At 41.4% G+C, this 27844-nt stretch overlaps 1 protein-coding gene across 8 annotated transcripts in view; it reads left to right on the forward strand.

Annotated features, from left to right (window-relative positions):
* Positions 1 to 27844, forward strand: part of Slc8a1 (solute carrier family 8 member A1) — a 369285-nt gene that overhangs the window by 312067 nt on the left and 29374 nt on the right. For all 8 annotated transcript variants that reach the window (XM_057762222.1, XM_057762248.1, XM_057762235.1 and 5 more), the window contains one exon: positions 2999 to 3098. In XM_057762222.1, the coding sequence (XP_057618205.1) occupies positions 2999 to 3098 (100 nt within the window). The remainder of the gene's footprint in view (positions 1 to 2998; positions 3099 to 27844) is intronic.

The raw sequence follows: 27844 nt of genomic DNA on the forward strand, positions 1-27844 counted from the left end.
GTACAATGGGATAAGAGACTGTGTATCTCTTCTAATAACATCCAGAATTACAAACGTGGAACAGAACAATATTTTCTTTCCTTGTTTTTCAAAAGAAGATGGTGCCTATTCAAACAAAAAAAAAAAAAATAATAACCAGGCTCATATAGAAGCCTACGTGGACCTTTAGTACTAATTAACTCTTCCTTTGTTGATTCATTAAATTTAATCCTCAGATTGAGTTGCTTGATGGGTAGTAATTAAGAAGGTGTCTTTGCAATTAAAATGGAATTTTTTAAAACCCTCTTCCAACCACTGAGAACCTATCTGTTTCTTGGAGTCAACAGTGGAATGAAGACTTCAGGACTGAGCCCACTGCCAAGCCCAGCATGGCATAGTCATGAGCCTGGCTGCGGAGGACATGGAGGGAGAATGCGTATGCTCATGTGATTTCTGAGCACATGGAGGGAGCATCCTATGCTCATGTGATCTCTGAGCACATGGAGGGAGCATCGTATGCTCATGTGATCTCTGAGCGCATGGAGGGAGCATGTGCATGCTCATGTGATCTCTGAGCACTTGGAGGGAGCATCCTATGCTCATGTGATCTCCACGAATCTCTGTCTGTCGGTTTCTATAGCCCACTCCATTACTCGGTGTCCACGCATGTCCAGCTTTTCTCTTCCTCCCGCAACTTTTCTCAGTGGGATTCAAATGGTTCGGTCTCACCTGTCACAGCGGAGACTGCCGTTTCTGGAACTAATTCACTCCCGCACTTTTTATACACATTGTGTGCTCTCTGCCTTAGAGGAAAGAGCCATGGAACGAGCAATGCTAATAGATTCTTTAGAAAGTACTGCAGCTTCTTTATATAAGTCCACTTTACTGAGGTTTTTTTTTTTTAATTCTTTAGAATAAATTTGACTTCCATCTCAAGTTCATAAACACAGTCATCGTTAACTTTAACACCTAAAGGGCATCTTGGGGGCACATTTTTCAAGGGCAGTAATGTCACCATTGGCTTTCTTCACTTATGAATTGTGTTTTTCTAGAATGTTACTTGAGAACTTTTCCAAAGCTCTAGAAAAGCATGATCTGGACAGCATGTGTCGTCACCCTCCCTCCCACCCCTGCCTTCTCACCCACCATGCTAAGGCGGTGGCTTTACTAATGCCCACTCTCAAGGGTGAGACGCTCATACATCTTGAGTGTCTCTCTCCAGGTGAATATAGAGTAATGTCTGAACTTTAATCTATCTAGATTTACTCTCCTTTCTCACATAGATGAAGGAATCAAACTGCACAGCACTTGGAAAAATTTTGGCTCTGCCTCTCTGGATCATGTTTACTACATTTTAATATATACTTGGGGTTTTCCACATCAATAAAGGTTAAGTTTAGTTCCCCTTAAAAGTTTGATCTTGAGCAGTCGTTTTATGGGGAAGTCCGTGTTCCTCTGCTGGAGCAATGCTCACCTGCTTATCTCTCAGATGAGGGGGTTCTCGGACATGGCTACGGCACAGTGTGTTCTCTCCCCCTTAGAGAGACAGGCTCCAAGTTTCCACTCCATGTAGGAGAAAAACTGAGCTCATTTATTCTTACATTCCACACAGCCCTTTGAATTGGCATCAGCCATGATGCTCAGAGTACTGGGTGAGATGTGCCTGAGTTGAGAGAGAAAAGACAGATGCCTGCTGTGTGTTTCAATTTATCATTCCCAAGAGCAATGATTCAAACTCTTATCAGGGGCACTAGCAGTTCTGGATACCAGACAAGAAGCTGTGAGGTCAGCCCCCTCCCCAACCCAAGGACATATTAGCTGGCCACCAATAACGTTGCAGATACAGAGAGCGCTAGTTGGAGATGGGTCCTTCCGTGTGTCATTTCTTCTCAGTGTTGCAAATCACTTCCAATGACACATTTAGAACTAACATGCTCTGCCAATATTGTCAGCTCCCTCAAACCATAGTTTAGTATCCTGCGTTGAACACATATAAGTCATTCCCTAAGGCAAATAATGTGTGTTTTCTGCCTCTTTGCGATTAGTGGAAATTCGAGGATGCTCTGACAGTAAGTGTGGGGGTTTGGTAGACTAGTTGGTGCAGTAGTTTCCCTGGGAGGTGTAGCCTCGTTGCCCTGGAAATGTCCCTTTTCCCTGTAGTTGCCATGATTTGTGGTAGCGCTTTGACTGTATGGCTTACTTAGTTTCCTTGTGAGCGCTTGGCAAGCCCCGTTGTTTTCTTAACCAATTAGAAAGTTGGAGAGTGCTCATTGCACAAAAACTAATTGCCCAATAAGTTCTAAAGTAAAAGAAGGGGCAGGCACCTCAGTGCTCTTAAAGTATGGAAATGTGGTGAAGGTTATTCGCAGCGTGTCCTTAGCCACAGGTGTTGACTTTCGCTTGTCTAACGTGCTCCTGATGTAACAGCAGTTGAGTGATAATAGAATGGCCTGGATATTAGCAAGCTGAAAAATCCAGTGACCTCTCTGCACCCCCAACACCCCCACCAAATCATCTATTTGTTGTTGATCATACAGCAAGCAACCTTAAACCCGGCTACCTGGCTTCATTTTGCGACAAAAATATAGCAAGATGTCTTCCATCTCAGATCTGTCACTTCCAGGCAGTCACAGACACTAAATACTGGACAGGGCCAATATTGATTCACTCGCAGACAGCCTGCGACAGATAAGCCAAAGGGAATCAAGTTGGCCGCGCTGTTGAGGGGTGCAGGTGACCTTTCAAACAGCTGCTGTTGGAAACGCTGGAGGTGCTCCTGATTGGTCACTAGGCTGTAAAGGAGGCTAGACTTCTCTGAGCAGAAGTTCCCATTTCAGAGTTCTTCCAAAGACCATGACTGTTTGCATAATGGGAACAGTGTTTGCTATGGATAAATTTCTTCTGAGATTGACATCTGCTATCCCTTTATATAACCCTGAGGCTTCCAAACAAGGTTTTAGATTTCATGAGGCCTTCACAACCCAGAAGTTATTGTCTTTATGCCTTTGCCTCTTTCTAGAGCACTGTGGACAAACTCATTAAGAAGACGAACCTGGCCCTCGTGGTGGGGACAAACAGCTGGAGGGAGCAGTTCATCGAAGCGATCACTGTCAGTGCTGGTGAGTACTTCCCTCTGTACCCTGGAAGGAGGTGGAATGGCCAGTCTCGACTAAGTTTTCCCGTTCTGCCACTGGCAAAACACCACAAGTTGCAAAATCAAGAGAAATCAGAATACCCTTACCTGTAACGACGTAAATGAAAGCAGACAGATTATAAAAATATATACAGCTTTAATGGGGAAATAGACTTACAGGACCACAGGTTCCCATGGAGAACAGGAAAGCAGAAAAAAAAAGGGCTGCTGGGATCACAACCGGCAGATTTATCAGTAAACATTAGCCCGAGGCGAACATGCCCCCAATGGGTGGGGCTTATCTCTACATCTCCCCCTTTTGGCTAAATAAGACAGAACCAAACCAAATACAACTATATACAATAATAACAAATAATAAATATAACAAACAATATTGAGAACAAAAGTTTTGCTAAACATTCTATCTCAAGGAGTCTAAATAACATAGAGAGTAACTACAATTATATAATCTTCAACTCCGTCAAAGATCTGAGAAGGGAATAAATATTACTTAACAAACGAGAGATATCCAAAATGTGTAACAATTGACAGAGACAACTGACTACCTGGGCAATCACCCAAAGTCTCGTTTGCAAAGTTGAGTCAACCAACTTTGGCTAAGGCCTAACATAACTGACATACCATTCTTAGAACTATCCTACCCTGTCTTGGCAGGATAAGACAATCCTGTTTCATTCACTTAGGGATATTCTGTATCTTTGTCAGAAGTTGAGGTATGGGCTTTTCTTAACCCAAAGGCCAGTTCTGCCAAGAAGACAAGCTCCCAGTAGAGTGTCTTTGGTGCTCAACATTCTCTCGGGATTAGAGTGGCGTTGCCAGGAGTAATTGTGTCTCGTTGGCACAGAATTTTAGGTTAGATTAAAGGCCATTTCTACAGCTCTTCGAAGAGGCTGAAGATCATACTATCTATACTAAATATAATCTTTATGTATCTAAAAGACCTGATTAACCTAAAAATAAATATGACAAACATATAATTCTCAATACCTATCTAACTTGAAGACTAAAAGAATAAACAACTGTGCAATATAAGAAGACAATGATCTTCAACTGTAAACAATGTCATTATATAAATAGTATCAGAGGTAGAAATGTACATTGTAATATGGTAGATGTATCAATACACAAATACCAATCATTCCATAAAACCAGTGAATCCCCCTTCTTTTTTTTTCTTTTGAAAATACCCCTAATTCCATAAAATATCACCCCATCCCCTCAACCCTAAACCAACCAACCACTAAAAGATGTCCCTAACCCTGAGGGCAAACTCTGTTGGGAGAGGGGATGTCGTCCTCTAAGATTGCTTCTAGCTGACAAGGGGGCAACGTTCTTCTTAGGGGGTCCTGTGAAAGCAAATGATGCTAAAATTCCCAATTTAACCTTTGACCTAAGAAAATTGTAACTAGTCTCTGAGCGTTTTGAGAAGGTCCAGCCAGAGTGTTGTCAAAAATGTGCACCATTCGAAATTGTCTTGTGTAGTTAGTACCAAAAAACAGGTCTAATATTAGCGCTTTAAAAAAAAAATTCATGACGTCATAAAAACCAGATTGAGTTGATGTCGTGAGGCCCCATCTTCATCCTGGAAACTTCAAAGATTACTGTAGGAAAATTTGTTGCTTGTTATGGAAAAATTAAACATTAACAGCAAGGACATATACTGACATATAAAGAAAGACACAGATATGAGGAAAGGCAAAGAAAATTTAAGACATATATATAAAAAAAATTAATACTTACAGAACATGTCCCTCCATCAGTAATTAAATATTCAGGGTCCCTTAAATTCTTTGAAGATGGGTATTTTCCTGTGGAGATAAGAAGAGAACCCTGCCCCCAACCTATCTGTATTACTTACCATCAGTATGATCACCATCCATGTGATTGAATTGTTATTTATCTTTCCCAAGTGGCTTCTCTTCATCAAAGTGAACCTTTATTAATTTTGATGGTATCCACAATTTTTCCTCACCTGTGGAGACAAGAGCAAATCCCCTTCCCCAACGCAGCACATCTCCTGGCTTCCATTGTGAGGTCAGCATATCCTTGAAATAAACTGGTTGATTTAGTTCAGTAGACTTTTCCATTATCCAATGTCTTTCTGCAGCCAATGTTCCCTTCTCATTAGTGTTGAGAAAATTCAAGGTTAACAAAGCATTATGTAATCTATTTCTGGGGGTGTTTTCCACCCATTTCTGTTTGTTCAACATATCCTTTATAGTTCGATTTGATCTTTCTATGACTGCTTGACCTGTAGGATTGTATGGTATACTTGTAACATGCTTGATATTGTAATAATTAAAAAACCATTTCATTTTCCTAGAGACATAAGCAGGACCATTATCTGTCTTTATTTGTGTAGGTATACCATGACAGCCATGACTTCTAATAAATGAGTGATTACTGAATCAACTTTTTCTGAACTTAAAGCCATTGCCCACTGAAAGCCTGAATACATGTCAATGGTGTGATGAACATATTTTAATTTGCCAAATTCTGCAAAGTGGAACACATCCATCTGCCAGATTTCATTCCTTTGGGTGCCCTTTGGATTAGCCCCTGCAGGCAGTGGCGTTTGGTTATAGAAAGAGCAAGTAGGGCATTTCTTTACAATCTCCTTAGCTTGTTGCCATGAAATAGAAAACTCTTTCTTCAAACCTTTGCTATTAACATGATGTTTTTTATGAAATTCAGAGGCTTGTAGCACACTACCAATCAATAATTGATCAATTTCTGCATTACCTTGTGCTAGAGGACCTGGCAGACCCGTATGGGATCGGATGTGTGTTATGTACATAGGGCAAAGCCTGTTCCTAATCAAATCTTGCACCTAGATAAACAAAGAGGTTAGTTCTGTATCATCAGGTATAAATTCAGCAGTTTCAATATGTAAAATAACTCTTTCTGCATATTGTGAATCAGTAACTATATTAATAGGTTCTTTAAAATCCCTTAGCACCATAAGAATGGCATATAATTCTGCCTTCTGGACAGAATCATAAGGACTTTGTTCCACCTTACCCAAATCTTCTGATTTGTAACCTGCCTTCCCTGATTTATTGGCATCAGTATAGAATGTACGGGCTCCAGTTATTGGAGCATCACAGACAATTCGAGGAAGAATCCAAGAAGTTCTCTTTATGAAGTTAAGCCTCTTGCTTTTTGGATGGTTGTTATTAATGTCTCCCAAAAAATTAGCACAAGCTCTTTGCCATGGTTCATTATCTTCCCATAATTTCTTTAGTTCATCAGCAGTGAAAGGCACTATAATTTCTGCTGGGTCTATGCCTGCTAGTTGACGAAGTCTCAACTTGCCTTTTATAATTAACTCAGAGACTTTTTCCACATAAGTTTTTAGTTTCTTACTTGGTTTATGTGGGAAAAAGATCCATTCCAAGATAATATCATCTCTCTGCATTAAAATTCCTGTAGCGGAAATTTTTGATGGTAGTATGACAAGAATACAATCGAGCTCTGGATTCACCCTGTCCACATGTGCCTGTTGTAATTTTTCCTCAATCATTGTCAGTTCCTTTTCTGCTTCAGCTGTTAATTCTCTGGGACTGTTTAAATCTTTGTCACCATCCAAGGTTTTGTTCAAATGAATTATTAGATCAGGTGTTATCCCAATAGCTGGCCGTAGACTGGAAATGTCACCTAACAGTCTTTGAAAGTCATTAAGAATCCGTAGGTGATCTCTCTGAATTTGTGCCTTTTGTGTCTTAATTTTTGCAAACCTATTTTATAACCTAAATTATTAACAGAATCTCCCTTCTGAATCTTTTCAGGAGCAATTTGTAATCCCCATTTAGGTAAAAGTATTTTTATTTCTTCAAACAGTCTGTTCAAGGTATCCATGTTTGAATCAGATAATAAAATGTCGTCCATATAATGATATACTATCGATTTTGGAAATTTCTTGTATATTATTTGCAATGGTTGATTCACAAAATATTGGCACAGGGAGGGGCTATTTAACATACCCTGGGGGAGGACGGCCCAGTGGTACCTCCTTGAAGGTTGAGAATTATTATAAGTAGGCACTGTGAAGGCAAATTTTTCTCTATCTTTTTTTTTTTGTAAAGGTATAGTGAAAAAACAATCCTTTAAATCAATAACTATGAGAGGCCATCCTTTTGGCAATAAAGAGGGCAAAGGAATTCCAGATTGCAGAGGGCCCTTAGGTTGAATAACCTTGATAGCCCTGAGATCTGTCACCATTCTCCATTTACCTGATTTTTTTCTTAACCACAAATACAGGAGAATTCCAAGGGCTGGTAGATTCTTCTATATGTCCAGCATCTAATTGTTCTTGTACCAACTGTTCTAAAGCCTGTAACTTTTCCTCAGCTAAAGGCAATTGCTTTGTCCATATTGGTTTCTCAGTCAACCATTTTAGAGGCAAGGCTGTTCGTATCTCTGAAGGGACATCAATTGCTTGTTCTTGTACAGCCCGAATGGCCGTTTTTCTCCATTTGTAATATCTTTTAATATTATTCTCAGAAATATAGGCTCTAGAAGTAGCAGGAATGTTAATTTGGGTATTCCATTGTTGTAATAGGTCACGACCCCATAAATTCATTGCAATATTGGCTACATATGGCCTTAATTTTCCTATTTGTCCCTCTAGTCCTATACATTCAATCCATCTCGTGCTCTGCCTTACTCGAGATAGGGTTCCAATTCCCAGGAGCTGAACATTTACATTCTGAAGAGGCCAATACGGATGCCAAGATTCTGGGGTAATGATACTTACATCCGCACCTGTGTCCAGCAGGCCAGTAATAAAAATGCCATTTACACACACTCTTAGCTTTGGTCTTTGATCATTTATAGAAGTTTGCCAATACACACAGAACTCATCTTTCTGATCATTATTGCTTGTAACAGTAGGCATGGGGCTTCCTAATTGTCCTGATGAGGCATGTTCTCTGAAGAAACTGGAAATGACTGAACCATGTTTGCCATGGGGGCCTGTGAGGCCTCCCCTCTCACGTTTCCCATCTGTATCAGGTTGCTTTGTCTATCTCTTGTAGACCTGCATTCATTCATCCAATGTCTGCTTTTCCACATCTTCTACATAAACCTGAAGGCTGAGTCCTCCTATTTCTGTTATTTCTAGAAGATGCATTATTATTATTTCTGAAAAATCTGTTGTCTACAATTCCTTTTCATATGACCCATTTTGCCACAATTAAAACATTTGGTATTCTGATGTCTCCTTTTACCATTGGAAATTACTTCTTCTACCCATGCTTCAGTGCCATAGTCAAATCTATCAACATCTAGTGTATGCAAGACCCATTCTTCCAATGGCGCTGATCTGAACTTTAAAGGTCCCAAAATCCTTTTGCATTCCACATTTGCATTTTCATAAGCCAAAGACTCGATCATTATACATCTTGCTTCTGGGTCAGATATCCCTATTTGTACAGCTTTAGTTAGTCTTTGTAAAAAGTCACTAAAGTGTTTTCTCTGACCCTGTTTAACTCTGACAAATGATTCCATTCTCTGTCCTGGGTCTTGCACCCTGTCCCAAGCCCTTAAGGCTGCTGTAGTACACAAGGAGAGTATGTTTTCATCCAAATTGGCTTGTTCCTGAGGGTCGGAAAAGAGCCCCTCTCCTAGAATTTGATCTAGGGAAATCTCAATTCCCTTTGCTCTTTCCTGCTGTTCTAAAAGTCTAGCCTCTTGCCTGAATAAGCATTTCCATATCAATTGCGGTCCACTCTCAAGTACAGCAGAGCTCAGCTGTAACCAGTCAGAGGGCATGACTTTGTTTGTTGTGGCCCAAGATCTTAGCATCTCTTTAACAAAAGAGGCATTCATCCCAAAAGTCATTACAGCCTGTTTAATTTCTTTGAGATCATTCATACGGACAGGTTCCCATGTATCTTCCTTGATGACCCAAGGGTTTCTGGAACCAACCACTTTCTCTGTTGTTACTACTGGAAAGGCAGGTAGAACTGTAGGTAGAGCTTTGTGGGAATTGTCCCAGAGAAATTTACCCACAGATGTAGTTAAAATTTGCCTTTCTACCTTTTGCTCTTCTTCATCAGAATTTAGAAATTCCTCAATCTTTTCAATTCTATTCACCATTGCCTTCTGCAATGTATGAATCTCCTGTCCAGAATTATGTTCTAAAGCCATCATTGAGGATTCTAAAGTATGAAGTTTGTCCATTAGAGATAACATCTCATCTTTGGACATAATTTTTTATAGCATAAACCGTGCCTTCTTGTATTGACAATCTTTCCGCCAACCTGTCATAAGCTTTAGATAAAATCCGATTGTCACATTCAGCAGTTTTGATTCTCTCAGTTAATGTTTCAGTTCCTACTGAAAGGGACTGAAGCTTACGATCCAAATCAGGTGTTCCCTCTTCCATAGTAATGAATTTCTCCTTAACATCAGCCTGTACCTCTTCTAAATTTTGTGCAGTTTGTCGAGTTGTGTTAAACAAAGATCTGTTCTCTGTCTGGAGAACTTCAAACTGATTCTTGAGAAGATTGTTGTCATTCTCAATTGTTTTTAAGCGTTCAACCTCATCTCGTAAAGACTTTATCATATTTCTATTATCAAACCATATAGTACCAATGAAAACTACAAATCCCAGAACGATCCATATCTGTGGGCTGACAGACACTTCTTGTAAAATCTCCCACATGGTACAATTGAAAAGGCTGTTAAAGTCTTGAATGGTAATGTTTTCAGACATTTTTCTTATTTATAAAAGAAAATTATTTACCTGTAATGACGTTTTCCTGCCAGTGGTGGCGAAAGAAATGCACATGAGTCCACGTGGTCTAGGCCAGAGCTGGTCTGAAACAATTAACTCAAAACGAAAATTATTGTACTGCCTGAGAAGTTAGATTGGTCGTGGAAGGGGTCACTTTGTCTGCTGCTGTGGCAGCTTTTGTTTCAAAACTGTAGGTGCTTCCGTTAATTCAGGCAGTGGCGCTTAGCCAAGGCAGGCAGGGAGCAGTTAACGTACTCTGGCCTGAGTAAGTCTGAAAGAAGGGGCAGGCCCACAGGCTAGGTGTAAGGAGCCAAGTGGGGGTCACCGCTCTGCGACTGTATCGTGGCCTGGAGTGGGGGAAGGGAAAGCGAGTCGGGAGCACGCTGTGAAAGCTAGCAGGCTATGCTCGCCCAATCGCACTTCCTGAGCTCCGGTAGCTAACTTGCTCGCAAAGGCTGGGAAAGTTTGAGCTTGCGCCCCCCCCCCCCCGTGCCGGGGCGGGGGCAAAATAGCCCGATGTTGGACGCCAAAATGTAACAACGTAAATGAATGCAGACAGATTATAAAAATATATACAGCTTTAATGGGGAAATCGACTTGCGGGACCACAGGTTCCCGCGGAGAACAGGAAAGCAGAAAAAAAGGGTTGCTGGGATCTCGCAGATTTATCAGTAAACATTAGCCCGAGGTGAACATGTCCCCAGTGGGTGGGGCTTATCCCTATACTTACCTGTATCCATTTATCGTTCCCTTTGGAGGGTAGACAGGATAAATTTAAACCCATTTGTGCCTTAGTTTGCCATTTAACCAATCATAAGGAATTTGTCTGGATCACTGAAAGCAGCACACATTGGCCAAGGGGAGATCAAAAAGGAGCAAGTTCATGGGAAGAAAAAAAAAGATATTGAGACCTTTCTCTCACTGCTGGCATCATTTTGCATCCACCCCCAAGGCATTGAACATCTTAGTGTTTGCGCTGGCTCTGAGGTGCACACTGAAGCATGTTGTGGTTCTTCCTCTACGAGCAAAGTATGGGGTTTTCTTTAGGAATATCCTGCAAAATGGACCCGAGGGTAAGAAATAAAGAAAGAGTGCCACCCTTCCTATGCTGCCAATCCTTGTCCACTCTCCCTGTGTACAGACACAGAGGGAATCACTGGCGTTCATCAGAGAAACACTGGCTTGCATTTTTGTTTTTGTTTTTTTCAGCTCTTTTCCTCCACTTACACTAGTTCTTTCCCCCAAATCTCACTGCAACCAGTCAACAGAGCTAGGGGTTTCGAAGCAGCGGGTGATTCCCAAACTGTAAAATATGGCAACAGCATCATCACCAGCAGATAGGTTGTAGCTTCTGTCACAGACTACTCTTTCCAACTGCCACAGAACACTTGGATGGATCTCCCTTCTGATGTGGGAACAGAGAGTGTTTTGTTTTGTTTTGTTTTTAAAGTGTAGTTGTTTATTGCTAGTGCTGGCCGTCACCATGCTGTGGTTTCTTGCAGTCAAGTATACAGTGGGAATGTATGAGCACTAAACAGTAGAATACTATTAGGAGAGTGGATTGAAACCTTTCATGTCAGCAGTAATAGAAGGAGATGGAAGCACCCCTTGGGAAGCTTATGTTTTTCTAGAAATCCAAGATTAGTACCTGAGACAGGAGCATACTTCCCTCTGCCCAGAAGAACTGAGCAGATACTAACACTGACGCAGTAGTAGGAAGTGTCAAAAATGACCAAATTGTTACGGAGCTTTGAGGCACTCAGATTGCAACATGAAAGACAACATAACACTATGTTGAAGCTTGTCCAGAAGAATCCGGGTCTTCTTTAGCTGTGGATATACAAGCATTTGTGTAATGGCTGTGTGCTGGTTACCAGCCCCTGGTCTTTCTGTGTCTGTCAATGCTCTTATAGGGGCAAATGGAATAGACAGATACTACTGCTAAAATTCTAGTATAGGAACTTAACTTTTCTAGTGTAGGAGAGAGCAAATAAGACACATAGTTCATGGGTGTCTGATCACAAGCTTCGGCTAGAGAACACTGGGAGTGTGGAGGGAGACAGGGAGTGTGCAGGTGACCCCCATAATTCCATCAGTAGACCATTTAAGAGCAGATTTGCTTTCCTAGCAACAGAGTGGCTTCGTGTTCTTAGATATTTTAGTAGCTTTTGGCAAGTGTGCCAATTACTTCAAGACTGCCTTAAGCTAATGACTCAGTGCACTGTCAAAATGTGAGGGGGATTATGTGACAAGGGGAGTATTTGGACAAGGCCAAAACCATGCATTTGATGCTTAGGTATGAAGAAAAACAAGTATACAGAAGTTGATAATTCCTTCATTAAGAGTGCTGGAATTACAGTTGTAGACACTGAAGAAATCCCTTCTGATTCCCATGTAGCACGTCCAGTGGTTGTCCTTACTGTATAGATGGAAGAGTCTACATAGTTCAGAGACACAACTCGGCTCTAGAAGGCAGTGTGTGTGTGTGTCTGTGTGTCTGTGTGTGTGTGTAGATGTGTGCACATATGTGTGCACATTTGAAGGCCAACAACCCATGTCCTAATGTCTTTCTTAATCACTCTGTACCTTATTTTTTGAAGCAAGGTCTCTCATTGGGCCTGGAGCTCACTGATTCAGCTAGACTATCTGGCTAGCAAGCCCCTGGGATGCATCTGCCTCTGCCTCCCTGGTGCCGGTATTACAAGCACCTTTCCCAGCTTTTGATATGGGTGCTGGGTATTCAACTCCCATCCTCACACTTGCCCACTCAGCCCTCTACAGCTGACCCATCTCCCCACTCCTGATCTTGAGCTGTGGTCTGCTGAGAAAAGCCACCATGTGCCAGTGGCTGTCTCAAGAGACAAAGTTTCAATGTAAGGAAAGCTGCTGCCATCAGTTTCGTGGATAGAATAGCTCTGTCACTTCTCCTGATAGCATGCTATCACCATTCTATAATGAGTCTTAACTCCAGCACTGTGTGTGTGTGTGTGTGTATGTGTATTACTGAATATTGCACATAGGGTGTTAGATAGGCTAGACAAGCTCTCTACAACACACTGAGTTATATTCCTAGCCTTTTTTTTTTAAATTTTGAGGCAGCATCTCAAATAACTTGCCCACTCTAGCCTTGAACTCATCCTGTAGCCTGAAGCTTTGCATCCTTCCAAGCGTATTACATGTGTGTGACAACTCACCTGCTTTCAGTTCTTTTCAAAATAGTTAATTAGTGACATGCAAAATCTCCCAAACTTTATGGGTTTTTTTATGCATATGTGTGCATGTGTCTTATTCATGTGTATGTTTATAAATGACTGCTTAGAGACAGACAATGTTTAGAAACTTGCCTTTTCCTGAGCTAATTGACCTTATTTACAATTTTGAGATAAAGAAGATCTGAAAAATAAGCAAATAGTTTATAGGCACTAAATTACATTAAATTACACGAAAGACAGTTTTCAAAGTGCAGTGTTTGTAATTATAACTGAATTTAAGTGCCTTGGGAATGCTAATATTCTCAGGTTGTTAAACAGACAATAAAATTTGTAAAGCAGCATTTATTGAAGGCAGACTTTCATTGAATTTTTAAGATTTCATGGCTAAATAGTTGAGAATCAGAAAGATTTTCCTTATTAAAAATATTAAATTGTCTTTGAAGGGCTCTGCCGAGAGTCTTTTCTTCCCAAGCAATTTTCTGTGCAAAATTGAATCTATGTGTCTTGCGAAACAAAAGTAATAATTTTGTAAATGGAATTTGGCTTCTCTCTCTCTTTTCTGTCTCTCTCTTCTTATTAACTATATCAAAACTCATTTCAAAGTAACTAGCTGATAACATTGTTCCCTACCTGCCTGAACTGCACAGCACAGTATCTGGGCTTCCTCTGACCATGATATATCTGCTCACCAAGTTCTGACTGTTGAGTATTTGAAGAGCTGAAAGACTCAAGAGATTCCGAAGATTAGGAAGGGATTAAACAGTCATGTTCCAGCAATTCTCCTTCTGTTGCTTCCTGGGTAGAATACCAGAAGCAGTCGTGTGCCGCAGTTGAATGGCTGACAAAACATTTCAAGGCAAGCCCAGTCCCACCAGGTACTTTTAGGACGTGTCCACACATGCGCTTCTCAATGAAGCTAGCACTTACTGCCTATCCAACTTGAGTTCCGTTCCACCACCCCCCATTCTTCCTTTTTCTTTATGCTCCCCCATCCAGAGAAGCACTTTTAGGTTGGTCTTAAGAATCAAGTCTTCGTCATATAGGGGAAGCAGGAATATCAGCATACAGAGCAAACATAAGCTGGGTAAAAGCCACTAAGATGCTAGTCATTTCCACAACCTCCATCTTGCTATTCATCACTTCAGCCTCTGGCTAAGGAAGGGTGTGGGAAGTCATAGCAAGGCCACCCATGCACACAGATGGAGGTGTGTGACTCTGCCCCTTCAAAAACTCCCTGGGTGACTCAGCAGATTATCACGCATGCATACCTTCCCCTCATCTTTGTTCCCTCGTGTGTAAAGGGGAGAAAAACATGCCTAATTCATGAACTCACCATAATTTTTACAGGTATAGGTAGTTCAACCTTGGTTGGACTTCCCATTTCATGGGAGTACTGAACATGACATTTTATGTACAAGAAGACTGAGATCAGAAAAATATTATAACTCAAGACGAACACTTGCGAGGGGCAGTGCTGAGGTATAGGTCAGCTAAGGAAGATCTCCCTTGTGAAGTATGAACTCACGGGCAAGGCCTAAGGCCTGAGTATGTATACACAAAATATGCACATGGCAACACATAGATCATGTGCGTAAGTGCAGATGTGCAAACAATAAATGCACACCTTAACTGCCTGATAATCTGTGACTTAAAAAAAAAGAAAGAAATGTAGCCCATTAGCCTTTATTTCACTGATAACTTTAAAAACCCAGAGTAAAAAGTTTTCTGAAATAATTTTAAATATGATCTTTGTGCATTTTACATAGCATCCATTGGCATTTTCACAATGAAAAGAAACACACACACACACATAAATAAATAAATATGAGAGAGAAGGGAGAGCTCTCAAAATGACCAGAAAGAAAGTCCTTCTTGCTATCTTGGTTCAACCTCTGAGCATATCCTTGACCAAGTATACAATTTTTCTGACGTTGAGTCTCATCAGTAGAGGAATGAGAGGGCAAGGCCAGGTTAGCACTAAGGTACCATCCCATACCGAGACCTAGGAACTCAATCAGTGGCCATCCCATTCCAACAGTATTCCCTGGTAACACTGTACTTTGTTATGGAGAAACACTCCCTGCCTACCCACCTGCCTTCCCCAGATTAAACATTCAGAACAGAATGATACATTGTATGTCTCTCTTCCCAGTATAGAAAGGATGAGGAGAGATAGGCCTGAGTTAGGCTCAGAGGAAACTAACTGAGATGATAAAGATGCAGAACTGTTGGTTCCCTAACTGGCATTCTCTAAGGCCGGTGGAAACTTCACTGTATATGAGAGATCACTCAATATAAGCCCAGTTTGGCTCAAGTAGCTGCTGTGCCCAGCCTGAAGACAGGTCACGGTGGATGGATCACATCAGGACATAGCCAAATGCACCTGGAGACTGGCACAGTGTAGGGGTCGCTGCTCTTTCCAGTTCTTTGCCCATAGATTTGCTGGGTGGATTGGGAGGGTTCTCAATGAAAACAAAGTGTTTAATTTCCAAAGCTACCAACTCAGTAGTGCCCCCCAGACAGTAATTGACTTAAATAATTGCCAGCCTGAAGACTGGCCCACTCCAAAAGTCCTAAATAATAAAAATGGAACCTCAAATGAGTTTCAAGGGATTTCCAGGCAGTCCGGTCTAATCAGCTCGCTTCCCAGAAGCCCCTGTCATCAAATAACACCATGAGGACGTTCTCATTACATCACATGCTGGTGCCAGGGCACCTTCAAATCCTACCTATGTAGTTAAAGATGACCCTGCTTGTTCAGGTTTGACACAGTCTCGGTGGGACAGCGTGGCAAATAGAAAAGAGGGCGCATCATTTTTGCTTATTTCCCATACACTGCAAAGATTCTTAAATATCCTTTGTCTAAAATCTTAAATATCATAAATTCTTAAATATTCTCTGTCTAAAATCAAAGAAACCAGTTTTATGAGATAAGGTTGATACAATTGTTTTGTTTTTTTAAAAAAAAGTCTGTGAAGGGTCAGCAAATTAAAGGTTGACTTACTCTGCTTAAATAGCATTCTCACTTATCTGGCTATCGACTACGAGTCCGAGGATCTATAGGCATTGCCTCTGCTCATCGCGGCCGCACTTTGAGCAGTGTGACTGAACATCCTGAGGCTCAGATGGTGACCTAGCTGCTGAGTGTCACACAGTGGAAAAGGACAACTGGCTTATGGGACCTCACCTTTGCAAGTCTATACCCAGCAAGCATTGAGCTTGGCCCTATGTGGCTCCCTTAGTCATGTCTTAACTGGTAGCAAGTCAGGTGAAGCGAGACGAGAAAAGGAGGTTTAGCAATGGCTAAGTCTTTTGGTTGTGAAGTTGGGGTTTTGGGAAAAAAAATGTGCAAGTCTAAAACAAATGCACTGAATGACTAGAATGAAAAGTCAATCTTCCAAAACAGTCTAGATCAGACTGGAGAGATGGCTCAGTGGTTAAGAGCACTGACTGCTCTTCAGAGGACCCGGGTTCAGTTCCACATAGCAGCTCACAACTGTCTGTAACTCTAGTTCCAAGGAACCTGAATCCCTCACACAGACATACATGTAGGCAAAATACCAATGTACATAAAATAAAAATAAATCAATTATTTAAAAATGAAAGGACAGATCAGTTTCTGGATTTCACAGAGACTCCGGGTTTGTTCCCATCCAAAGGAACCCAGGAGATTTCCAAAGTGACTCTATGACTTTGGGGCTCTGTTACATCTGATCCTAGATGTAAGGTTGATTATTTAAACTCTGAGAAGAGTCACTGACCAGCCTCTTCTATAAGTTCTTGGCCTTTCCCTGTGACTTATGACAGTCTCTAGACAGATTCTTCATGCCTTAAATTCCCTCAGGCTTCCCCAGTTTTGTGTTGATAGAGTAACAATTACTGGACGTGAAGAGTGGCTAGCAGTGCTGCCGTCTTCCTTAGCTCTGATCCCGTCTCTCAGCACATAGCTAGAACACATTCTTTGTGAGAGAAACTGCATTTAACTTACTTAATTCTTAAATTTTTGTGCTTGAAACCCTTAGCATCTTTGATCCCTTGAGTTTAAATAGTCAAAGAGCCGCATAAACTCATTGCGTTTCTCTAAGTCAGTCCTTTAGCTTTCCTGGGCTGTGAATGGAAGCGATAGAACACACGGCCTTATGAGTTGCCTTTGAGACACAGAAACAATGAAGGAAGGAAGGAAACAGAAATATTGGTGGAATCCCCAAGGATTATTCTTCATAGGCAATCAACTTGCATAGTTCTGTTATTTGAAATAACACCTTAATGGAGATGGAATATCTACCTTTGAGCATGTGTTAAATAAATTATGTAGTTACAGTTGATCAAAGGTCACCACAGACATCAGATGCACGATTTGTACTAAGCATGTTACGGCTTCAGATCTAGGAAATTAAATATATCTGTACATATTTAATATATATATAATATAAATTAAATATAATGTAGATACTAATACGTTTGATATATGCACAAATATAATATATACAATTTCTTCCACATATGCTGTGCTTCAAGAATACTTTGAGACATCTGTAATCCTACAATTTTACAAAAATCCATATGCACATGGCACATAGAAGTACACAAGTACATACTTGTAAACAGAAAAAATGTGTGTGTACAGATTGAATATGCAAACAATTCATATTTAAAATTACACTCTCTGTCACTGTTGTTGGTGGAATGTTCTTGCCATTTAGCTGATAATTATGAACCTACTCAAGAAAGAGTGAAAGTAGAAGGAATGAGCGAGAGAACACTGAGGACAGCAATTTCCAGAAACTCTTTGTGCAGATACGTTAGGTTGTACTAGTATGGAAGCCTTATGGTATCCATCAGTTTAAAACGGTCAGCGGTAACAGGCAAAAATGAAGACTCCAGTAGCTTTCCCTCATTGTTCTGGAACAAGGCAGGCAGACCAGCCACCATGCGGTGCAAGTACAGAAGACAGGAGGCAGAGCAATTATTTTTCTAGCCCCTGGATATGTATTAGCTGATTTTTTTTTTCAGAAAATAATATTGGCTTGTTGAGCTGTTTTTCTCTCAAATTGCCTATTATGAAAATCTTGAGGAAAAGACTGCACTGAAGGACTCCCGAATGAGTCAGCGCTCTCCTTCCTGAGCCTGAAGTCATGTCTCTAATGCGGCTTTTGTCTAGAGAGGCTCGGCTCTGCTAACAATGCCCCATCTCTGGATCCAGTAGCTCTTTTGTTGGCACTGGCTACTGCGATGTGAAGAGAGATTTAGCTGTCGCTTACACATCAGAGTTTAAGACACAGGGGCACTTCCCATCCCTCGGTGGGAGTCTTTGTATAGTGTTTCCATGGAGGAAACATTTCAGTATTATCCGGAGAACTGGGAAACATAAGAAACATACCTCCTGCATGCGCACAGACCCCCCCACACACACACTATATAGAGCAACGACCCATACCACAGCAACCTACAGCACTAATTCTTGCTGTTCACAGCATGCTCTCTTGATGAGGATCTTGTCATCTATGATCCTACGATGAAAAGCCGCTTTCCTAAATCAACTTTGATACACACTCCACACCCCGTACATATTTCCTTTTTTGTCTTTGATCATTTCTGGCTGAGTGTTTTTATCTTTTTTCTTGTTAAAACATCTTGGGTCCAAATCATGGCAAAGAACAGTGTTCTGCTATTTAATAAAGATGGTGGAGAAAGAGAGAGAGAGAGAGAGAGAGAGAGAGAGAGAGAGAGAGAGACTCCTCCCAGGCAGCACAGAGGCAGCTTTCAGACGCGAGGCTCTTGCTGCCCTCATACAGCAGTGTTCTCATTTTCCTGTTGGAAATGTGGGATGCCGGCTTCACCAGTCAGGCAGACATTCTATATGTGGAACTCAAAGACTGGAACTTTCCTGGCCCAAAGTGATAGCAGCACGGATCAGTGAAAGACTTCGCTTTGGTGGCTAGCTGTTTTCTGTCCCCACTGCTCCTGTGCAGCGCCACCAAGCCCACTCAACAACATGGGGACATGGATATTGGATTCTTACCCTGAGCCTAAGACTCTGAATCTGAAGCTATAAGCCCTCTTTCCATCTTATCTGGCTTGTGCCTCCCGGAGTTCCAAGCCTGTAAGCCGTTTCTCACTCAATGCACAGACACATACTTCGCCTCTGCATGCAATGTCTTTCCTCTTTACATGGCTATTTTCTCTGAGCTCACAGGACACCTCACCTTAGGGGCTTTTTCTCAACTAGCCAGGTTCTCTCTCTCTCTCTCTCTCTCTCTCTCTCTCTCTCTCTCTCTCTCTCTCACACACACACACACACACACACATTTACATTTTTAAAAATCTCATCACAAAAGAAATAGCTAGTTGTACCTATTACCCATTTATCCAAAGGAGGAAATGAGGAAATGAGGGTACAAAGGGACTCTGTGACGTGCCCATGTTAATCATGGACAGAGCCTTGTTTTCAGTGGCAGGCCCTATTTATGGAGATCTCACTGACAATGACAACTGGGGAGAAGGAGGTAGGAGCATGAAGATGAAAGATGCCCTGAGCAATTGCAATCACTTTGCATTGTGTAAACCAAGGCCAGGATTAGAATCTTGGATACTCACTCACACCACCATTTTGTCAGCAATAGACTCATGTGACGTCAAGACCAGAACAGTCCATCCAGGTGGCCCTGGGATCAGGAAAATGGTCCTAGCAAGGTTGTTGTCACCACCGAAGGACAGGAGTTCTTCCTTCTTGGTGACCAGAAAGAAAGATGTTTGAACCGAAATAAAAGGGAATTTTGGTCCCCAATAAATAAACTATTAACCTCATAGCAAAGCTGAATTCTTAAGAATAAAGTGGAGCCAGCCATTCTCCCAAAGACTAATTCAGCATTTTATAAATCACTCCAGGACTTAAAGAAGACAGATATTTCTCAATTATACCTTCCCCAAAACAAAACCGATGAGATTAGATTGTACCTGAATGAATGTTTGCTGCACAAAGAGATTAGTTTCCCCTGTGGACACAATGGATCTCATAGTCACGGAAATGAGGAAGCAGAAGGAATTTCAGAGCTTGTAAGCAAGTCATCTGCATCTTTAGAGCCTCAATTTTTTTTCATTAATATGGCCTTATTAGGCTCCCAGGAATGTGAAGGGGTGAGTTGTGTTCATTTACCATATGCATGGAAGCAAGTGTCCCTGGAGGGAGCGGGTACCACAGCTTCACTACAGCCACATCTTAGGGGCCCTGGGTGTCCTTCATGCTCCCCTGTCTGAGGGGAGGCTTGGGTACTTACCTACCCTTCATGTAAATTTGATCATTTGCCTGGGATGTAACATCAATGTTTGTTGACAACAGGGTCATGTCTGCCCCAACAGCACCTCCAATCTCAACCTCCCTCTCTCTAGAAGGTTAATTTAGACACTCCTGCTAATATTCCCAAAGTGCTAACAGGACCCCCAGGTCAGTCTTAGAACCTGGTATACCTGCCATAACAAGACCATCAACAGTAGCAGGTGATGTGTGCATTTGCTCTGTGTGGGTACTACTTGCCAAAGGTTTGTTTCTTAGGTTACTGGAGCCTGCAGGAAATGGGTTTCTATTGCTGGAACTTGGAATTCTTTCTATCCTGCAATTCATAGATTATTAGAAAACACTGAATTTCAAGATTCTTGCTCTAATATAGAGGGGATAGGAGCTAGAGGCAATAACACTCATAACCGAACATGCCAAGATGTTATTGTGTAGGAGAAGTGGAGTGAGGAGATGCTGAAACTCAAGCAGCCAGTGTTGCCCTCCTAAGAGTTTCATTGCATTAATAATCCAACTTACGGAGACCTGGAGCATCTTAGTGGATCCATTTTTCATTTTGACAGTGGCTACAGGCTGGGAAATATTTGCGGCACATGAACTGTTTCTTCATTTGTGTCAACCGTGCTAATAAGAGCTGGAAAAACCTCAGGCTGATGTCCCTGGAAGGCCTCTCCCAGGGACTCATTTGTTTCAAACAAGGTTGAGGCTCACACACTGAGGGTGAGGTTCTTTTGGAGTCCCTTTCTAATATTTTCACAGGCCACCTGACCCTTGACTCCCTAAGAATAATCACTGGTCCTATAGAGAAGAATGCCCCATAGCTGCCTGTGGCCTGGAAATAACCGATGAAATTTATCAGGAGGGCCTATATAGCATCTTCTCTACTCACGATCAGGCCAGTTGTGTAACTGCTATAGAAATCTCCAACTCAGATTTGATAGACAATGATATTGGAATCCAGTGCATTTGTTGAAAAAAGTAGGATCCAAACTGGAGAGAACTGTATCCCAGAAGAGACCCGGAAATTATTGTGCGTGCCAGTGTCTAGTAACCATAGATTCCAAGACCAGGGTCTCCATGCTAATTCCAGTACCATCAGCTTGAAGAGAGAGAGAGAGAGAGAGAGAGAGAGAGAGAGAGAGAGAGAGAGAGAGAGAGCACATTCATTTGTAACACCTGAGTCTCTCTCGGACCTTTGGTTTCACAGGGCTCAGGCAGTAAGAAAATATACACTGTCTGCCTGGAGGTCAGCCTGAGCTGCCTACCAGAACCACCAAATTCTGACTGAAATTGTGAGTCCTCTGGTATAGCTGACTCAAGTTTGACACTGATGGACATCTTTAAAAAGTGGTTATTATAGAAGAAGCCACATGAAGGAGCCGGTTGAATCTGGCCAACTTGAAGTTCAGTTTCCTGGAATGCCCACTTGTTTCGGATGACAGAAGCAAATGGCTCCAGTTTCTCCTGTGCTTGAGCAGCTCACACATCTGAAAAGATGCAAACTCACTCTTAAGACCTCTCTCCGACAAGAAAGTGTCTTTCTAAGTTTCCTTAGGAGAAAACTTTAACGTCTCCTTTACCTGCAAGCGTATGTAGTTGTGTTCGCACTGAGCAAGCTAAAGAGAATGATGGTCAGTATCCAGATCCAGAGCCAGAGCAAGAGGTTTATCTAGGATTTGCTTTTTGGGGAGGGGTCACTGAACTTGTGATACATAGAAACATTAAGACCAGAAAATGATGATTATTCTTAATAAAAATAACTTAAAAGTGCATAAAAGGGTAAAGGAAAAGAAAATTAAATCATAGTAAGAACAAGACAGTAAAATGCAACTGAACTTAACTCAAACTTTATGTGCTAGACATACAGATATATACACAGGTATACACAATTAAAAAAATAAAGCTTGGCTTGTTGAATCTTGGGTTGCTGTTGCTGTTGCTGCTGTTGCTATTGCTGCTATTGCTTCTGTTGTTTTGTTGTTATTGATGTTATTGTTTTTGTTGCTGGTGTTCCTCTTATTGTTATTATTGTTGTTGTCGCTATTGCTGCTGTGGCTCTTCTTGCTGTTGCTGTTGTTGCTGCTACTGCTGTTGTTTTATTGTTGCTATTGTTGTTATTATTGATGGTGTTGATGTTCCTGTTATTGCTGTTATTGTTCCTGTTGTTGCTATTGCTGCTGTGGTTGTTGCTGCTGTGGTTATTGCTGCACTGTGTCTGTTGTTGATGTTGCTGCTGAGGCTGTTGCTGCTGTGGTTGTTGCTGCTGCGGTTATTGCTGCACTGTGTCTGTTGTTGATGTTGCTGCTGCGGCTGTTGCTGCCATGGTTATTGCTGCTGCTGTTGTAGCTGTTCTCCCTCTCTGTAGAAAAGAAAGGGTGAATTAACTGATGAGCTGATGGCTATGCTTTCTTGCCTTTTCCATATCAAGATTTCCATTTCAAAGGTCTAAACCTTTGCAGGCAATGGGAAATCAAAATAGAATGGAATAGGAGCACCTAGTTTGATTCTGTACGTTAAGCTGTAAAAGAAGAAAAGATTCTGATATGGTGGAGTAGAGAGCTCTCTGTATACCTGTGGAGGACTAGAACGATCAGACACAAGCTCAGGCTAACAGCCATCTGTGTCTCCCAAACTGATTTACATATACACTTACGGCCCTTCAAGCAGTTTCCTGGGTTCTAGAATGCGGAGTTAGATGAAGGTTAATATGTTCTGAACTGGAAAGCTGACCTTTGCCCACTATAAATGGGATTAAGAACCTGACATTTTCCAAAGCAGAGATTCCAAAATGGTCACACTGTGATCCCTTCCTTGCTTGTTTCCCTGTGTGCATGGTCCCCAAAGATATAAAGAATAGTATACATCTGACTCAGCAAATAAAAATGATGTCTGAAAATACTAGAATTCAAATGTTATTGATTGTGTGGGCCAATATTTTCATATTCATAGAAGGCACAGCATTGTATATAGCTAGCACAGGGCAATGAAAGGGTAGAATCTGTATGTGATTGATGCTAAACCTGGTTGTTTCATTAGGGCATCATGTAGGAATATGCTCTCTCAGGCAGTTAGATCAAATCACAACTTAGTTACTTACCCAACTTACCAACTAAACGATTATTGTAAAATACAAATTTAAATTTCCCAAGTTTGAGATTTTTCCTATGTAGGATAAGAATAACGATGCCCACCTTAAAGTCAGTATGAAAAAAGACTCTTTTTTTGGCTCGGTATCTGTCTCTAGCTAGGCACCTCCACATATCCCTTCTCCCCACACCCTCTTTTTAAAAAATCAGTTTCAGGAAATAGTGGTGACAATGGTTCGCTTGAGCTGCACCTAGATCATTGACATCAGACTGCTGGGGCTGGATTGATTTATTGACTTCCAGTCAGCAAACAACAACTCTGGGCTATAGCACAGGTCTGTGAAGGACCCATGCTTTTACCGAGGACCCAGATCTTTCCTGTCTCAGTTTTCAAAGCAGCACTGTGATGTGGCAGTTAGCAAACTCATTTGACAGACATGGATCTGAAGCCTGGGAAATACAAGTGTCTTCCCAAGAAATAGAAATTGGTCTGCAGTATTTCTGACTCAAGTGCAGCTCATCCTGGCAGCTTCTTTTTCTGGTTCACAACACACTCTTTGAGGCCCATGTCTATGGAGGGATGTCAACAAACATGTGTTTACTGTAGAAGATAAGGTATCAGCTGGTGGCAAGCCTTGTGCCCAGCTCCCATGGTCCACTGAGTCGATGATACCCTTGTTCTGTCCTTCAGGGAAGTGACCAATGCCTTGTTAATACATCAATAGTTGAAGTGAAGCCGTCTCCACTACCTGCACATTTAATAATTTTGCTATTTTTATGGCTATATCTATGGAGACCAACGTGTATCAGCGAAGCCATTTCTTCTAAGGCTCCAGGAGGGATTAATGGGACACAGATTGTTTATCTTTCCATTAGTGGAATCTATAAAGCTGAAAAGGATTCTGCGATAAGAGGGATTTAACTGAGAGCCTATAAAAGCAACCCCACCAACTTGTCTATCTCCATGCCAGCCCAGAGGAGGGATGTGAAGGGATGTGCAGCCCCAGGCAATCCTGCGCTGACAGGCTACAGAACCAGCAGATGGCTGTCCTTCCTGCTGTGGAATAAAAGATGCTCCCAAGTTATCGAGGAGAGGGCTAATGCTCCGTAGCTCTTCATGAGAAACAGACTCTTAAGGATAGTCCAGCTGGTGATAGACACTCTTAATACTCGCTTGTCCTTCCCCAAGACAGGATAATCGTGCAGCATGCACGGCAGCCAGTGGTCATTTTTAATCGTTACATGACTTGTCAGCTAATCCTTAAAGTATATAAAGTTCAGTGAGATCCCAGGGAAAAAAGAATGAAGACACAGTTCTACTTTAAAACATTGTAAGATACATGACAATTTTCCATCAGATTTAAACATGACAATATTTAAGATTCTCTGTAATACTAGAAGGCTAGGGAATATTCTCTCTTTCCCTTTCTCTCTCTCTCTTTCTCTCTCCCTCTCTCTCTCTCTCTCACACACACACATACATACATACATACATACATACATACACACACACACTTGTACATACTTTATGCTTTGGTTTTTGATTTTGAGAGAGTGTCTTGTTTACATAGCTCCAGCTAGGCCTCAAACTCACAGAGATCCACCTGCCTCTGCTTCCTGAGATTAAAGGAGTGCACCACTACACCCTGTGCTTTATGCTATTTTGTTTTAAAATTTTTAGGAAACAGCATGTTAACTGCACAATAAAATAATGATGGGAAAAACACAGCTGTATGCCTGAGTAGAAGGATATAATAATACGCAACGTGATAATCATTAGCTTGAAGCATCCTCAGGAACCTGATACAATTTGTCTAATTATTCGTCTGAACAGCCCTCCTGGGAAAGGTGTTATTATTTCCACTTTCAAAATAAAAATAATATCTACTCCTGATTTACATGTGTCATTTCTTTTGAGAAGTTTCATTCTCTGCTTTCTGGTTCTTCTTTAAACTTTGAGACTTAATCATTCCCAATAAATAACTTTGCAGAGGCAGAATGTTCTTTGCTTCTGTGGATGATTGATAGAAATTCAGTGTTTACCAAACATTTTCGTCATATATCCTGAGAAATTATAAGTGCCCTAAAATATGGAAGAGAACGGTCTGATACAAAAGAAATATAACCAGAAATTGTGGTGCTTTTGCAGAACTTACGGGTGGACATGCTTACAGAAAATGGGAAGGACAAGTCAGGCACAAAACTAATATGGCTTTTGTCTCCCTCACACCTTAAGATTAACTAAAAAACTGAAGCTTTCACAGTTTTATCTAGAGCAAAATCAGAGTAAAGAGAAGTGGATAAAAAATAAGAGAAAGGAAAATAAAGTAAAGAAGCAGGGGAATTTCCTAAATGTATGGGCAGTGTTTGTTTTTAAGTGGCGTGCAGCATTTGTGCATAGTTGTGGCTACAGTGTGATATGATGATATTTGTACCCCGACATTAAGAGGTGATCATAGGAGGATTCCGAATAGCTGCTGTTGGTTGACCAAGGCTGCCGTAATAAACTGCCACAAACTGATGCTTAAACAGAAGAAATTTATTCTCTGTGCATCAAGGTGTGAGTCGGTTTGGCTCTCCCAAGCAGTCCCTTGGCTTACACATATACATGTACTTGCAATAAGGTCTCACTGTGTAGCTCAGCTGTCCTCAAACTCTGACTCCTGCCTCTGCCTCTCAAAGGATGAGCATCGGGACTGTGCCCCCATACCCAGATTCAATGTCTTCCTGGCACATCATCTCACATTGATGATCAGAGGCATTATCTCTCAATAAGATCACATTCTAGGGATGGGGGTTAGAGCTTCAAAGCATTGATTGGGAGGGAGGAGTAGAGTGCAACCCATTTCAGACGCTTTTATTTAAAAAGCAGTTTCTTTCAGAAAAGGCTACTAAAAACGTGTTCTCACTCCTACAGTATGAACCTGGGAGATCAACAATGCCTTTTCACTTCCAGAATTCTCTGTCAATCCACCAGACTCAAGTTCTTCTCCTGTGCATTCCCCAAAGTTGATTCTGTACATTTATGGGCGCATTCTCCTAATAGTTTACCAAAGCCTCAAAGACAAGGCCACATTTTCTACAATCAAACTATTTATGTAATAACTGCACCATGTGCTTGTGGAAGAGCGGTTCATCACTTTCTCACTAATCTTGGTTTTTGTTTGTTTGTTTTTGTTTGTTTTTTCAAGGCAGGGTTTCTCTGTAGCTTTGGTGCCTGTCCTGGAACTAGCTCTTGTAGACCAGGCTGGCCTCGAGCTCACAGAGATCCGCCTGCCTCTGCCTCCCGAGTGCTGGGATTAAAGGCGTGCGCCACCACCGCCCGGCTCTCACTAATCTTGTATGGTCAGGAGAAACCCAGGCAATCTGGCTTTCCAAGTTTCATGATACCCACTCTCTGCTCCAAGCTGGAGTGTGTTTAAGGGGGTTCCCACACTTTTTGTCCCAGATGGCTTTACCCTGTACTATGTCACAAAGAGTACAGGCGTTTGCTTGGTGTTGGCATTCTTGTACCATACAATCAGAGAGCTGCCAGCGTCACCTGCTGTCAATCACATTAGTTGGAACAAAGTAAAGTTAATTCCGGGTAATGCTGGAGAAAGTAAACAAAATGTTCAAAGAGAAGCTTCTTTTAAAAAATTGTCCCCAAATCCATGAACATGTATTTCTTATCACTCTGAGAAAAGTGACACTATCATAATTTGAAAACTCATAAATGGGGGTTATCTTTACTTAATATGAATTATGTCACTTATATGACTATTTCTTAGGTTATTGTTATTAACATCCTGGCCTTTTTAATTAGCAAGCCTCCTGCATTTCTATGTGTGTTCAAATGTGATTTAACTGGAGTACTTGTACATATATTACATAATTGCACAGTGATGTAAAATCAGTAGAAATTCATGCATGCATTCCTTCAGTTAGCAGCTGCTTAGTCATCTAAGTGATGGAGATGGTACCAAATGCCAGGGATATGAAATAGTTATCTAAGTGATGGAAATGATAACCAAATACTAGAGAGACAAAATGTATAAAGGGCTCACGTCAAATGAAGAAGAGAGGACATTGAACAGGCCCAATTTTAGATAAGGCAGCAGCTTTCAAAGTTGAATAAGCAGTCAACATACAAGGGGGTTTATCCAAGCCTACATTTCTTGTCACATTCAATGAATTGAGAATTTGCATTTCTAGTACATTCCAAAGTACCGTTGCTCAGGGAACTCACCAAGAACCGTTCATCCAAAGTTCTGAGTATGTGGAACCATGGCAGCCAGAAGAGGGGCGAGAGGCATTCTAACTGATGGATGGAGGGGAACGACGGAGGGGTGAGAATATGAGGCACACTCCTAGCTCTAAAAGCCAGAGAATGTGACGATG

This window comes from Chionomys nivalis, chromosome 1 (genome assembly GCF_950005125.1).
Source record: "Chionomys nivalis chromosome 1, mChiNiv1.1, whole genome shotgun sequence".
In the NCBI taxonomy this organism is placed as follows: domain Eukaryota; kingdom Metazoa; phylum Chordata; class Mammalia; order Rodentia; family Cricetidae; genus Chionomys; species Chionomys nivalis.